This window comes from Nicotiana tomentosiformis, chromosome 3 (genome assembly GCF_000390325.3).
Source record: "Nicotiana tomentosiformis chromosome 3, ASM39032v3, whole genome shotgun sequence".
Classification (NCBI taxonomy): Eukaryota; Viridiplantae; Streptophyta; class Magnoliopsida; order Solanales; family Solanaceae; genus Nicotiana; species Nicotiana tomentosiformis.
Genome location: NC_090814.1, coordinates 146,626,278 through 146,642,465, shown reverse-complemented (window position 1 = coordinate 146,642,465; position 16,188 = coordinate 146,626,278). Strand labels below are relative to the sequence as shown.

General features: G+C 40.2%; 2 protein-coding genes across 2 annotated transcripts; both read left to right on the top strand.

Moving 5' to 3' along the window:
- Positions 1–4,681: 4,681 nt before the first annotated feature.
- Positions 4,682–5,191, top strand: LOC138908643 (uncharacterized). Its single transcript, XM_070199325.1, has one exon. It carries the CDS (start codon positions 4,682–4,684, stop codon positions 5,189–5,191), a length of 510 nt encoding a protein of 169 aa, XP_070055426.1.
- A 9,072-nt stretch (positions 5,192–14,263) lies between these two features.
- LOC117279474 (uncharacterized) lies at positions 14,264–14,848 on the top strand. Its single transcript, XM_033659032.2, has one exon. It carries the CDS (start codon positions 14,264–14,266, stop codon positions 14,846–14,848), a length of 585 nt encoding a protein of 194 aa, XP_033514923.2.
- The last annotated feature ends 1,340 nt before the right edge of the window (positions 14,849–16,188 follow it).

The following is a 16,188-nucleotide window of genomic DNA, read 5'->3' as shown; positions in this document are numbered from 1 at the left end:
GTCGTTCGTTGTGCGATAGTTGTACCTTTCGTAACTTAATGATAGTATTATTATAGTTGTTTTAGATTAAGGTGCGAAGAGGCGAGTTCAACTTGGTGATTGGAAAGATTGTGATAAGGTATGTTAAGGCTAAACCTTTCTTCATTTTGGCATGATCCCGTAACTACATGAGTTTGATAACGAGGCATAAAGAGAAGCTCGTATTCCTGAAATTATATATATTATCCTAGTCTCATAAGTTACAGTATTCTCCCTTATCGGGACTTTATATTCGGTTAAGTATTACCTTCTTCCAGTTAAGAGAGTAGAGGTATATATATATATATATATATATATATATATATATATATATATATATATATATATATATATATATATATACAGTATTATACTAGTTTCACCACCATCGAGCTATAATCGATGGGCAGGCCCCTATTGGGCAACCTCTGATCAGATAGTAAGTTATATACCGAGCCTACTATGGCCGAGCGCCTATGAGCGAGCCTACTACGGCCGATCAGTTACACGTACCGAGCCTTATAGGGCCAGACATTTATTTTACTTACTATATTGAGTGAGTTGAGTTAGTATCATCAGGTAAGTATATCTCCAGATCATCTTTGACTCCAGTTACTTTCAGTTATTATATTATCAGTTCAGTTTTAGCTTTCAATTATTTTATTACCTTACATACTCGATACATTATTTCATACTGACGTCCCTTTTCTGAGGACACTGCATTTCATGCGTACAGATTCAGATAGACAGACGGGTAGAGCTCCTCAGTAGGTGTTGCCCGAGTTCAGCTTGATCGGTATGCTCCACGTCTTTCGAAGTTGCCGGGTCTAGGGTTTTGTGTACATATTATGTATATATGTTATGGGTAGGTTGGGGCTATGTTCCGATCAGAGTACATCCATCAGTAGAGGCTTGTAGACATATCTTGTTAGTTAGTGTAGCATGTTGAGCTTGTACGCTTTGTATGTATATTTGGTTGGTTTGTCGGTTGTAGTAGTTATGACGGCCTTGTCGGCCCAGCTTTTTATTGATGTTTAGTCAAAGCTAGTTTCCGTTCTGTTTTATATTTTGCTTCGCAAATTATCTTGCAAGTTGGTACGCTAGGTTAAGTGAGGCACCGGGTGCCGGTCTCGCCCCCCATGTTCGAGGCGTGACAAACTTGGTATCAGAGCAGTTATATCCTAGGTGGTCTACAAGCCGTGTCTAGTAGGGTCTTGTTTATAGATGTGTTGTGCACCACATTATATAAGCAGGGAATTACAGGACATTTAGGAGTTGGTTACCCTTCTTTCAAATCTAAATCGTATTGTAGAACTGAGTTATAGGAAATTTGAGTTAAACCTATGTGTCAATGTTTGCATACACAGATGACAGTGACTAGAAAGACTACGGCTAGCCATAGGAGAGATACAGCAGCAGGTGAGGGCACCAGTAGGGTGATAAGTAGGAATTTGTCCGATTATTTGCTTTCTTTTGTTTGCGATTTAGCTCAAAAATGATTAAAGGTATTCCCGGAAACTAATAAAATGTGCTTACTTGCAGGAATATTGGGATATGAGCCAAAGAAGTCAAAATCGACTCATAAAGGAGTCAAAAGTGAACAAGAACCAAAACAGGGCAAAAAGGCCACCAGCAGTGCGGCCGCAGAGAGGAGATTCGGAGAATGGTATTTGGGCAAGCAGAATGAGTGCGGACCGTACCAAAATTCTGCGGCCACAGAATATCAAGTGCGGCCGCACTCACTATTATGCGGTCCGCAGGAGTGAAGAATTAGAGATTTGGATTCAAGTTCAAAATCAAGGAGTGCGGACCGCATCATTTTTATGCAGTCGCACAATCAGAAGCGCGGCCGCACTCATTTTAATGCGGACCGCAGAAGCCCCGAAGTTCCAAGCCCAAAAGTTCAAGAACGCGGACCGAACGATAATTGTGCGGACGTAGAAGCTCAATGTGCGGACTACACCAAAATTATGCGGCCGCACAACCCCCGCATGGGCAATTTTGTTAGATATTTTTAGCTTAGTATAAATAGCACTTTTTGTCATTTTTAGGTTAAGTTGGGTTTTCAGAAGTGCACCTGGGCCGTTTTCTTTGCTATTTTGAGGATTTTTATACTAAATTAACATCTATATATTAGATTTTCTTTCCCCAATCAATTAATATGCATTCTATCTTAATTTCTTCTTTAAATTTTGTACTTTTCATGAGTAGCTAAATCTTTAGTTAGGGTTGTGACACAACCCTAGTGTGGGTATTTGATGGGTGTTTAATTTAGGGCTTCTTTTTGATTGGGTTAGTGATATTTAGCCTTGTTCATGATTGAACCCTAGAATCAATGGTTGCAAATATTGATTCATGCCTATTTGACTTAGCCTGTACTTGAGAAAGAGAGACTAAGTCTAGGAAAACTTGGCTAATAAGAAATTGGGGTGAACTCAAGAAATTGATAACCCCAATTAAAGGGTTAACCCTAGAGCTAGTAATACCCGACTTGAGCTAATATCACTTGTATTGTGCAAATACCCAATTGGACTTGAGAAAGCCAAATTGGGCAAAATAACTCAAACTACCGAGAGGTATAAAGTGAGTACCCGGAAGTGATTGCTACATCACGACCCCAACTAATCAATTTTGCCCTAGAGTTTACAACCCATTAGATAACCACCTAGGTAGAAATCACGACCCTAGTCCCTTTTAATCATTTGAAAAGCTCAAAACTAAAAATATTGTCCTTAGTTTTATACTTGCAAACAATAGAGTAAAGTAGAAGTAGAACACCAATCAAATTTGTGAAAATGTAATTGGAGCCAAAACTTGTTATTAACTTAGATATACACCTAATCCCATATTCTAACTCCCTGTGGAATCGATCCCGACCTTCGTTGGGTTTATTATTGCATCGACCGCCTCACTACTTAATTGTGGTGTGGGTTTGGCCGAGATACATTTTTGGCATCGTTGTCGGGGAGTTAAACGTATTTAGCTATATATATATATATAGGTTTTTGTGTGTTTTGCCTTTCTTTCCTTCCAAGTCACTAATTTTGTTTATGAATTGCTTTTAGGTACAAAATGGCCCTTAACAACGAGCCCCTCGGAAAATTTACCATTGGGAGATGAGGTAGATAATGATCAAGTGGATGAGGTTCATCCCGAGCCTCAAGTACACAGGCGAGACCGACCGCCTCCACCAAGAGCAGTGCATTGGGTGTTGCCGAATGAGGGCTATGCAAGTGCAATAGTCCCGCCCCGGATTAAGGCGGGCAACTTCCAAATAACCAACATGATGCTTACACTGCTTGAGCAGCAGGGTTTCTTCACCGGAGCTCCACACCAAAATGCCTACAAGAATCTCAAGGGTTTCATTGATACTTGTTGAGGGAGCAAGCAAACAAATGTTACCGAGGATGCACTGCGGTTAAGGCTGTTTCCCTTTTCTCTATGGGAAAGGCTTTGAACTGGTTAGAGAGATTGCCCAATTATTCCATCCACACTTGGGATGAGTTGGCCGAGAAGTTCATTGCCAAATTCTTCTCTCCGGGGCACATGGCTGCACTAAGGGATGAAATTCTAGCTTTCAAACAAGAGCCCAATGAGCCATTGCACGAGATTTGAGAAAGATATTGTACCATGGTCAAAGAATGACCAAACAATGATATGACCGAGGCCATGATCCAACTGACCTTCTACAGGGGGATCAATACAACGAATCAGTGTGTGGTAAATCAACTCGCTGGGGGTAACTTCATGAACACGCCTTATTTTGAAGCTTGTGAAATCTTGGATGAGATGGCGGACACCTCTTCAGCATGGCAAAGTAGAGCCAATGTTCCTCAGGGTGACCCAAATGTTATTCACCTACATAAGGAGCTACATGATCATGGGCAGGTTATTGCGGAGTTGACAACCATCATTAACTAATTGGCCAAGGCTCAGCTTTCTTTCAGAGGCCCCCGATGTATCAACAACCAAACAACCCGCCTCCATATCCGTCACAAGGTCCTAGTTCTTCCAATATTAAAATGGGACGAATTGAAAGCATATTTAAGCAAATGATGGAGAAAAACGCCGATTCCGATGCCCAATTAGCATCCCACAACACTTTTATCCGCAACTTGGAGGTTCAACTTGGCCAAATTTCTCAAGCTTTAAATACTCTCCTAAAGGGGGCACTACCCAGTGATACGGCGGTGAACCCGAAAGATGGAATACGGGGCATGCAATATCTGTGACAACAAGAAGTGGGAGAGGTGGAGTTGCTAGTACCTCAAACCAAAGAGGACATGTAGGTGATGATGTGTTGGTGCAAGATGATGATGATCCAAGCAATTATGTTCAAGCTAATGAAGAAGCGTGGATTGATATTGATGAAAATATGGAGGAGATGCAAGAAGAAGTGAACCCGTCTAGGGAGCACGTGATTGTCATACCGGAGCTGGTAGTGCCAAAGGCTAAGGCACCTATGCCAAGGCCTCCTCCTCCATACCTTCAAAGACTTGCAAAGCAAAATAATGAGAATCAATTCAAGAAATTCATTAATATGATGAAAAGTTTGTCCATAAATGTGCCATTGGTTGAAGCCTTAGAACAAATGTCGGGATATGCCAAGTTCATAAAGGATTTGGTAACAAAGAAGAGATCAATGAACTGTGAAACGATCAAAATGACACATCAAGTGAGTGCTATTGTGGACTCCATGGCTCCAAAGTTGGAAGACCCCGGTGCTTTCACAATCCCGTGCACTATTAGGAGTGCCGATTTCGCAAAAGCTTTATGTGACTTGGGGGCAAGCATTAACTTGATGCCCTATTCTATGTTCAAAACATTGGGGATTGGGCAACCAAGACCCACATCCATTAGGTTGCAAATGGCATATCGGACAATGAAAAGTCCATTGGGGATAATTGATGATGTGTTAGTTCGGGTTGACAAGTTCATCCTTCCTGCAGATTTTGTGATACTTGACTGTGAGGTTAACTATGAGGTGCCAATCATTTTGGGTAGACCTTTCCTTGCTACAGGGAAGGCCTTAGTTAATCTGGAAGCTGGCGAGTTCACCTTCCGGGTGGGCGATGAAAAAGTGGTGTTCCATGTTTTTAAATCAATGAGGCAGCCAAATAGCAACGAAGTGTGTTCGTTCGTGGATCTTGTGACCGACTGTGATAAATGTTAAAGATACCTTGGAAGTTGTGTTGTTGAATCATGATGGATGAGAAGGAAGGCTTTGTATATTGTGTCAATGCTTTGCAAGGAATGTGATCATATACTTATGAGCCCCGAAAACTTTCCTTGGATCTCGAAAATCGGAAGACTCCACCAACAATGCCCTCAATCGAGGAGCCTCCCACCTTGGAGTTAAAGCCTTTGCCTTCACACCTCAGGTATGAGTTTCTAGGCCCTTGTTCCACTTTACCTGTTATTTTTTCCTCGTGCTTAAGGGTGGCATGTGGGCCGGGCCCGGTCCTAAGTGGTCCCGAGCTTCGCGGGCTTCTTGTTGGAACCGGCTCGGGACCGGGACCACGAACTAACGGTCCCGGACCTAAGTGGGCCGGTCCCGGACCTAAGTGGGCCCAACGAATACTTTTATTTTTTAATTTTTTTTTTATAGAAGTTAGAGAAAAAAAAATGGTAATAAAAATATCTAAGGCAATTCATTGTAAATTATATTATAGAATTGTGACCTAAATTTTTTAATTCAAATTTAAAGACAAAAATAAGCTATATTCGATATATATATATATATATATATATATATATATACAATTGTTTCACAAATTGTAACAATAAAGTAAGCAATAGTAGCAATTATAGAAGAAAATTAGAGAGAGATTGTGATAGATTGATAATTTTGTAAGAAAAAATGAAAGAATGAGGGGGTATTTATATTTAAAAATAGGGGAAAAATATAATTATAAAAAGTTTGGGATTAAAACAAAGTTAGGGGGTTAAATGCCTATTTTATAAATAGCCAACGGCTATTTTCAGTATTTTGGCAGGTAAAACGGCCATATTTTAAATGCCATAATTTGGAACCGCTTGAACCGGCCCACTTCCCAGCCGGTTCCGGTCCCAACCGGTCTCGGTCTCGCGGGCCTCACCTATGGGACCGGCCCACTATCCAGCCCACCTACCCACGGTCCTGGTCTTATCCGGTTAGGACCGTTTAGGCCCACCGCCCATTTGTGCTTGCGGTCCTGGGCCGGCCCGATCCTAACCGGTCCACATGCCACCCTTACTCGTGCTTAACTAATGTGCAGGTAGATTCCACCCTTGTGGTGCTCCAAAGGAGGAAGAAAGCAATAGGTTGGACATTGGCGGATATTCGGGGTATAAGCCCCGACTTTTGCATGCACAAAATCATTTTGGAGGAGTATGCTAAACCCGCCGTGGAACATCAAAGACGATTGAATGAGGCCATGCAAGAGGTAGTAAAGAAAGAGATCATCAAGTGGTTGGATGCCAGAGTTGTTTATCCCATTTCCGATAGTTCGTGGACCTCACAGGTGCAATATGTCCCAAAGAAAGGGTGTTGATACCCAATTTTTTTCTCATATTTTTAAAAAATATATATACTTTCAAAATAGTATAGTTGCATTATCATTTAGTTTATAAACCTATACAAGCATTTCTTCATAATTTTCCATAATTTGTAAAGGCTTTAAATCAATTTCTTTCTGCATTTTATTGTATAAATATTCAATAATTATCCTTCAAATTATTTTTATGATGATTTAATCATCCAAACTTATCATTTACACCACCATTTATGTTTTTACATATTTTACTGCATTTGTTATAATTACATTTACATTTTTAGGGCTAATTGCACATTTTTGCAATAATAGCCCGTATTCATGTATAATTACATTATTTATGCAAAAAATAATATTTTATATTTTTATAATATTAAGTTATTATTTTTAATCATTTTAGTACACAAAACATTTTTTTTATTCATTAATTACTTTTATAAATTATTTTTGCTAAAATGTTAGGTATTTAAAAACTAGCCCACTTTTAAACCTATTTTCGGACCAAATAATGGCCCAAAAGACCTAATACACTAGCCCAATAACCCCAGCCCAAAACCAATAACCCCATTAACCCAGAACCGGTCGCAACCCATCTAAATAAACCCGACCCAACTGCCTTTTAATCGTGGCCGTTGATTTCTGAGATCAACGGCCCATATCTAACCCCTCCCTTTAACTACCTAAACGCCTAACCCTAACCTCACTCTCCCCTCATCTGCCACCCCTGATATCCTCTCAACCCCTTCTCCCTCCCTCAAGAACCCTAGCTGCCACCCCCTAAATCTTCTCCTAATCCCACCTATTATGGGATTCCATGGCTATTACTTACCATACTTGACCCCCTTCTGGTACTGGCTACTCTCCTATAGTGCTTACCTAAACATGGCAAGCAGATCTCATCAAAATCTAACCAAAATCGGTTCAAATCCCTGATTATTAATGTTATCCCGTCTATGTTCATCCTATGCTACTGTGAGTCCAAATATTTATTTATATTCTGTTGATTATTACTTACCCTAAAACTAGGGTTTACAGAATCGAACCAAAATTGGTTCAAATCTCTGATTTTGAGTATTATTTGTGTCTATATTCGTCATATGCTACTGTTTTTGTGTATATTCCGTTGATATTTACTTTCCCTAAAAACTAGGGTTCGCCTGATTTTCTCCTAAATTGATTCTAATCGATTCTACATGCTCTTCTTTCCTTATTTTATGTCTGATTGATTATATTTCCTTGTCTTTTTGTTCAATTTCTTCTATTATATAACCCCCTCCAACCCCTCCCCCAATTCCCTTCAAGGAGAGGGGAATCACTAAATTTTCCACTAAAAACTGAGGCTTTATTCTGTGTTAATTTATCTTCTTGTTCTCTTTTGGTTCTCGGCCGACTGAAAGCCAAGGCCACCAGATTTCCTACTTTTCTGACCTCTCCTGGGTGTGAGCACTGCCCTGGGTTCACTAAACCCTCGGGAACTTGACACATTTGAGACTCTAGGTCCTGATTGTTGTTCTTTTCTTATTTATTGAACAATAACTGGTTAGTTTCTAGTTTATTCCATTATGTTAGCATGTTCTCTGAAACTGCATGACTTAATGTATTCCTTTGACTCTCTTCATGTGTGATTCTGCCTATAATTGCTAGTCTTAATAATGTATTTGTACCTGACTTAGGCAATCTGGACAATTCGAAGCATGTTTAGCTTAATGTTATTGACAATTTGAGTGTTTTGCCTTGATTATATGGCCCAATCCATGTTCCTTGCCTGATTCTGAATTTCTAATGATTAACTGATGATATTAGTATGCCCTAACCTATTTAAGACCTTTACTCTAAGTGTGCTCCTATGACTATGTTTGTCACTTAATGTGTTCTAGCCCTATCCAATTCTGTACCTCTAACAACCTGCTATCCTTTGAACTAGTCTTTCTTGACTGATGCCCTCTATGATCTTTGATTCTGTTTGTATTATACTATTTAATCACCGAGTTTAGTATAATCTGATCTTTTAAGTTTTAAACTGGTTGCATTAGTGACAATTATTGGTTTTACTGGCCTAATGCTCCTTGCCTGTTAATTTGGTAATCCCATAAGTTTCAGGCTCCTTGTTTCTTATTAATATGTCACCCTGCCCCAATGTGTTAGCTTGCTTCTTAAGTTCATGTTCATTATGTAATCATTTTGTAGTGTTTGCAAATGCTTTTCCAAACCTATTATTTTATTACTACTTTCATTGGTTGTTCCCTGTTATGAGTCTCTAATTCTTGGCCGGCTGAAAGCCAAGCCCCCCCCCCCCAAAAAAATAAATCTTCTCTATCAACCTCCCTGGTGTGAGCACTGCTCGAGGTCCATTTTGAGACCTTGTGAACTCTGACACACTAGGGTCTAAGATTCTTTGGCCAATTTGTCCTAATTGCTCAAATCTGCCCCCCTTTCTACCTACTGAATAAGCCAACTGGCTTGTGTAAACAACTATTTTCTAGATCTTTTGATCAACCATGGCTACTGGATTTTGGCTATCTTGTGTAAATTATTTTCTGGGTTTGATCGACTGTGACTTCTGGGCTGTGGTGAAACCTGTATGGATACGGAATTGAAGTCCTGGCTGGGCTGGGTATACTTTGGGCCTGTCTTAGGCCCACTATAGTTATTTTGTAACTTTGTAATTTATTTCATTCATTGGACCTATAATAATTATGTAATAACAATTGGGGTGCTAGTAAAATTGGAAAAATGGGTCTATTCTAATGTTTGCATGAAAAGGGTAGAAATCCTGCCCATAGGTGTTTAATTCGTTCAACATGTTCTGCTCCTATGTGTTTATTAGATAACCTACCTATAGGACCTGAGTGGTTAATTTGCTCAAACATGTTTTGCTCCTATGTGTTGTTAGATAACCTGCTTATAGGTCCTAAGTATTTCATTCGCTTAATGTATTCTGCTTCTATATGTCTTGTTAGATATCATGCCTATATGGAATAAAGTGATCAATGTTTCAGTCTATGACCATAGGGTCATGTTAGCTTTATGCTCTACAAATCTGCACTTTTAGAAATCATGCCTATAGGGTTTTAATTGATTAATGTGTTGTTGTTATAATTGATCACTTAGGAAACATGCCTATAGGAGCTAAAACCAGTTTCAATCGCTAATCGTAGAAATCATGCCTATAGGGTAATCCCACTCGCTTTTAAGTATGAAACTGAACTTTCAACACTGTTTCGTTGTCACTATTAGAGAGCACGTCTATAGGATCAAACTAAGTAATTCTGAATATCTCCCGTAGTTATCACTGCCAACTACTGCGAAAATCACCTAGATAGCATGTCTATAGGTTTAATCGCTTATAACTTGTAATCATTGGGCAACTGTGTAGTCACTTAGAAATTATATCTAAAATAGTACCTCTCATCTGAAACTGCCTACGCATTTGAATTCCCATGTCACATAGAAATCATGTCTATAGGGCTTAATGACTTTAACTCATCTCAATGCTGAAACTGTCAAATGCCTAATTTGTTTGCGTGTATTTGTTGTCTAAAGTGTGGAGGCTAACTTGAGCTTATTTACTTTTACATAAAGTCCAACTTATTTTGTATGTCGCCTAGTTTTTCTCATTTTGAGCAACCTAAGTTAGGTCTAGAACCACCCAAAATAGAGGCCCAAGCGCCTCCTGGACCATAGGCATGGGACGAGTAGTGCACGCATAAGGTACATCTTAGAATCAATTAGTGCGTCTTAGGTAACAACTTAAAGATAGTAATCGGGTAGCAGGAGATGATAGTCTGTGCCCGCTGAATAATAGGAGTAACACCCCATCTCGATGGAGTTACGAAGTATTATTTATGTTGCACGGGGTAATCCTTTAGGCTAAAAAACTTAGGACCCCCTCCCCACATTGTCTTAAAATCAATTATTTTATTTATTAGCAGATTTCTGATAATAATTACCCAACTTCTTGTCTTTTCTCTTTATTTTGGACTAATTCATATAATTCGAGTTCGGCCGGGACCCACAGTTGTGGACCTCGAGGAATGTCTAACACCTTCTTTTCGAGGTAATTTGAGCCCTTACTCGATCTTTGGTGACGCAAACTGGTTAAACCAGAGTTACTTGCAAATAGGTGCCCTAACGCACCTCAAACCTGTTAGGTGGCGACTCTATCTTTTAACACCTTCCTTTAAAAGGGTTGTCACGTGTCGAAACCCAATTTCGTGAGAAAGAGGGGCGCGACAGCATGACGACTCTGCTGGTGATATTGTTTAGGCTCTTACCATAGCGAACTTAGTCTATATGAATTAGTCTTCTTTGATGAATGTGTTTCCTTGATCTTTATCGTTACATGAACATCCCACTTTCATTTTCCCTTTTTATGGCTACATGCACACCCTTTCCCCTATTTCCCTCTATTTTGAATTTGTATTAATATGCAAATCTTTGCTTAATTTGGTTTCAATGTGCGTTTTCCTTTATGTTCTAGTCAGGTTCACTTGCTCCGAATTATTTTTAAATTTGCTACATCATGTGTCTCCCTACCCCTACCCCCTTGCTTGCTTTATAACAATTCTTTCATATTGCGCGAACTAACTTCTTCCTTGGTTTTTTTTTTTTATGTCTTTACGTTTCATTTAATACTGCATTTACCGTATTCATCATGCAAAATACTTGACAACGTGTTATTTTATCTTTGCATAAAGCATGCTCCACATTATATTCCACTCGTGCGTAATTAATACCATAGCGGTGCTTGATGAGTGTCCGCGCTCTTCCTAAATCACCCTTTTAAATTTAGAAAGGCTTATTTGCGGTAAAACTAGTCGATCAACGGTGCAATCGACGGTTCCGTGCCTTCGTCTCTCAAGTTGTCCACTTGAGGGTACTGGTCTAGACTCTTCTAGAAACCCCCACTCTAATATTAACTGTGCATGTATCATGTCTAAACCTAGTATGGGTTAGAACGTTGTCCGCGTAATAACTCTCTAAGGCAAGCCTTGTCCAAAGCCCGCCGGGATTTCCTTAAATCCCAATGGTTACAATCATGATATGTGCATTATTTGGAGAAAACATGCCGATATGCTAATCATTAATGTGTAAATAGTCGAATTCGGAGTGGAAAAGGGCTAACTTTATTTGTTTTGCAGAAATGAGGCACGAAGTCCCCAGGTTCGGCATGGTTCGAAGTATCCCACCTTTGTTGCTAAATTGGTGGGAAAATCTCTCGCCAAGTGACAAAAACCATGTGAAAAGATTTCTCGGGAATTTACCTTCTTTGTTAGATATTCAGCCGAACAATGTGTTAATTGAGGCTGTCACCATGTTCTGGGATGAGAAGAGGGTCGTCTTCCATTTTGGTGATATAGAATTGACTCCCCTTCTAGAGAAAATAGGAGGCTTCGCTGGGCTCCCATGGGATAACCCTAGCTTGTTGTTACCGGAAAACCGTACTTCTCGAGGTTTCCTAAAAATGATGGGTTTCAGGAAAAATGATGAGTTAGTCTATCTGAGGAAATCTTACATACCATTTGACTTCCTTTACGAGCGTTATGGTCATAACAAGTCATATCGTCTTTACCATGATGAATTTGCCATCACTTCTTTGGGTTGGACTCACCGCCAGGTTTTTGTATTCATTGTCTATTTTCTGAGGATGTTGATATTCCCAATATAAGGAGAAAGGATCCACACTCGCCTAACTATGGTCACTAAGACCCTAATGGAAGGAATTGAGGGGCAAACTTACACTTTTGTCCCAATGATCGTGGCTGAGATGTACCGAGCTTTAGACCGTTGCAAAAAGGGATATAGGCATTTCGAGGGTTGCAATCTGTTGCTGCAAATATGGTTGTTGGAACACCTTCAGAGAGGACAATACCGTCAAGAATTTCCGTGACGACCATGGAATGACCACATAGGTTATCACCATCCGAAGAGAATGACTTTTATCCCAGACAGTTTTGCACAACCGGGAAACGATGTGAGCTGGGTACATTTATTTAGCAATTTGACTGATGACAAGGTACATTGGATGTTTGAGTGGTTCCCTAGCAGAGAATTCATCATCAGGTCGAGAGATGTTCCTCATCTAGTGCTAATCAGATTAAGGGGAATCTATTATTATGCTCCTATCAGAGTCATAAGGCAAGCTGGGAAAACAGGTTATACCACGAGTTTTCAAAATGGTTCATTACAAAGCAGACTTCCAAGGGAATGCCATTCCATTCAAGTTCGAGGCACAACACATGTGGCATCAAAAGATTATTGTGGAGAAAGATACCATCGAGCCAGACAGGTATCATGCTGGCCATGTGTACTTCTACCCATCATGGTTGGTCGATGACATAGCATGAGAGGTCAAGCCAGGGGTTGATTTGAGAAATAGGGTCATAGACGACGCTGCTGAAGCACAAGTCAAATACAGGAGGTTGCGCAAAAGGGTCTTTGAACCTGAGGCCAGGCATTTGGAACAACACAAAGTGGACATGGAAGCAATCAATGAATGGAGGAGAATCGCTAAAAAAATCAACAGAAAGGTTGGAGTATTTGGAGCAGGGTTTGATGGAACTTGAGGGAAAGATGAGGAAAAGGGTCTCGGATTGTCAGAACGCAGAGGGCAATGAAGGAGGACATCTAGCAAGGGCGTATCTGCTGTTGGACATGCACGACCTGGGGAATCTGATTGACGGGGCTAAGAAGGCTAAGCTTGGAGAAGGTCCCTCTGGGACCGAGTAGATTAGGAATGATTTTTTCTAGATTCATTTTAGAATTTGATTGTAATAAGTCAAATGCCACTAGTGACTCTTTATAATTATTGTCGTTTTAGTAGAGATTTGGTCTATATTTCATATTAATGAAATGACGCAGTTATCGGCATTGAGTTTTCTCCAAAGCTATATGTCGCTAGGCCTACCTCGGGAACGATGAGGTCCCCAAATTAGGACGTGAATTTATAATTCCGCAATACGTGTTTAAATATCGTAAATATCCTTTTAATACTTCTTACTGACTTGTTTACCTTTTGTTTTTCTTCTTTTCTTTGTTTATTCCTATCCCTTAAGGTTGGTTCGTGCATATTGGCATCATCGGCATATCATACCATATCTAGAGGTCCTCTACCTCCTCCTCCTCCAAGTGATCCCAAGAACAAAGGAAAAGCTAAGATGGACGATATGAGTGGTATCAGGAAAAATAATGCTGCGCACGCCGAGAATGTCGAAACTTCAAATGGTCGAAGTACTCCGGTGTAGAATGACTTGGTTTTACGGTTAGAGCAAAATATACTGGAGTTACAAGGGGAACTTGAGCAGGTCCGTAACTTGGCAAACCTTTTCCTTACCCTGAATGTTCCCGACATCAACCAACAAAACGCCCAAAACCCAACACCTCTTCAAAACACACAAAACCAGCACCCGCAAAATCCTCCCGCACCTCATCAATACGCCACACCTCCCCAAAATTCTAATCCTCTACAAGTACCAACTCCTCCATAGCATCATCATCATCCGACCCAGTACCCACAAACTACCACCTACCACACTCCTCAAAATGCACCACAACCTACTCCTGATCCCCAAAACTCAACCAATGATCACCACTACACCCAAATCCCTAGAGTCTACCAAAGTAACCCCATATACGTGGAAACCTTACCCCATACTTCACAACAAACCCCGTATACACCAGAATCCGTCGAGAAGGACCTGCTCATCAAGAACATGGTGGAAGAACTTAAGAAACTTACAAGTCATGTCCAAGGTGTTAAAGGTGGTAAAGGCATCGAAGGTTTGAACTATGAGGATTTATGTATTCAACCGGACGTAGAACTGCCAGAAGGTTATAAACCTCCTAAGTTTGAAATGTTCGACGGGACTGGCGATCCAAAGGTACATCTAAGGACATATTGCGACAAGCTCGTAAGGGTTGGTAAAGATGAAAGAATCCTCATGAAGCTGTTCATGAGGAGCCTCACTGGAGACGCCATATCCTGGTACATTAGTCAAAATCCAAAGAAGTGGATTAATTGGGTAAGCATGGCGTCAGATTTTATGGATCGGTTCAGATTCAACACAGAGAATGCACCAGACGTCTTTTATATCCAGAATCTTAAGAAGAAGCTGACAGAAACTTTCCGCGAGTATGCTACTCGGTGGAGATCAGAGGCTGCAAAAGTAAGGCCAGCATTGGAAGAAGAACAAATGAACAAATTCTTTGTCCGGGCCCAGGATCCGCAATATTATGAGAGGTTGATGGTTATTGAAAATCATAAATTGTCACGACCCAAATTCACCTATAGGTCGTGATGTCGCCCAACACTACAGCTAGGCAAGCCAACTAATAAGTCAAATGTACATTGGTTAAAGTTTTATTCCAAGAAAATAATAAAATACCAACTTCTACCAATGTGTGTATGTGCCAAGACCCGGTGTCACAAGTGCATGAGCATCTAGTAGATTATACAAAACTTCAAATACTGTCTGAAATGAAATAGACAGAATATAAATATAAGAAGAGACACTGGTAGCTGCAGAACGGCTCAGAAAGGCAGCTCACCACTATGCCTCGGGATGACGTGGGTATGTGATGATAGGTCCTCCACTAGTACCTGTCTCAGATCCTGCACAAAAAGTGCAGCAAGTGTAGTATGAGTACGTAAACAACGTGTACCCAGTAAGTATCAAGCCTAATCTCGAAGTGGTAGAGACGAGATGGCCGACTTTGACACTCACTATGGGTCAATAATAATAACTGAAATAAAACTAGGATATTTAAATCAGCATGATTTACAGAATTCACAATAATTTATTTAATCAGCATAAATAATCAAATTCCTTCAAATGTAACAATTCTCAATATATTAATTAAATTCCTTCAATTCAAATAGTTTCCAATTTATCGATTAAACCTCATTTACAGGATTAACAATTAATTCCTTAACAAGCAAGAATAATAATTCATTAAATTCCAAGGATTTTTCAATTTATTAATTAGCTTCACAAGCTGAAATAAATTATTAAAGCATCGTGTAATTATTATTATTATTAAGTACGATTTCTGCCGAGGACGTACGGCCCGATCCAGAGTGTCATGTACACTGCCGAGGGACGTGTGGCGCGATCCATAGATGCATCTATCCTGCCGAGGCATTCGGCCCGCTCCACAAGAAATGAGCCATCTCGATGCTGGATTGGTAACTGTTATTATAAGCAAACTCGGCTAAAGGCAGGAAACGATCCCACTGACCTCCAAAGTCAATCACACATGCCCTGAGCATATCCTTCAAAATCTGAATTGTCCTCTTTGACTGTCCATCGGTCTGCGGATGAAAGGCTGTGCTGAGCTGTACACGGGTCCCCAACTCACTCTGTACTGCTCTCCAGAAATGTGAAGTAAACTGAGGACCTTTTATCTGATATGATGGAAATTGGCACACCGTGCAACCGAACTATCTCCTGAATATAAATCTGGGCCAACCTCTCTGAAGTATACGTAGTCACAACAGGAATAAAATGTGTCGACTTAGTCAACCTGTCAACAATCACCCAAACTGCATCAAACTTTCTCAAGGTCCGCGGCAACCCAACTACAAAATCTATAGTAATTCGTTCCCATTTCCACTCTGGTATGGTCATCTGCTGAAGTA

Excerpts from the sequence above, each read along its gene's own strand:
- LOC117279474 (XM_033659032.2), top strand. The coding sequence starts at position 14,264 with ATGGTGGAAGAACTTAAGAAACTTACAAGTCATGTCCAAGGTGTTAAA.
- LOC138908643 (XM_070199325.1), top strand. The coding sequence starts at position 4,682 with ATGACACATCAAGTGAGTGCTATTGTGGACTCCATGGCTCCAAAGTTG.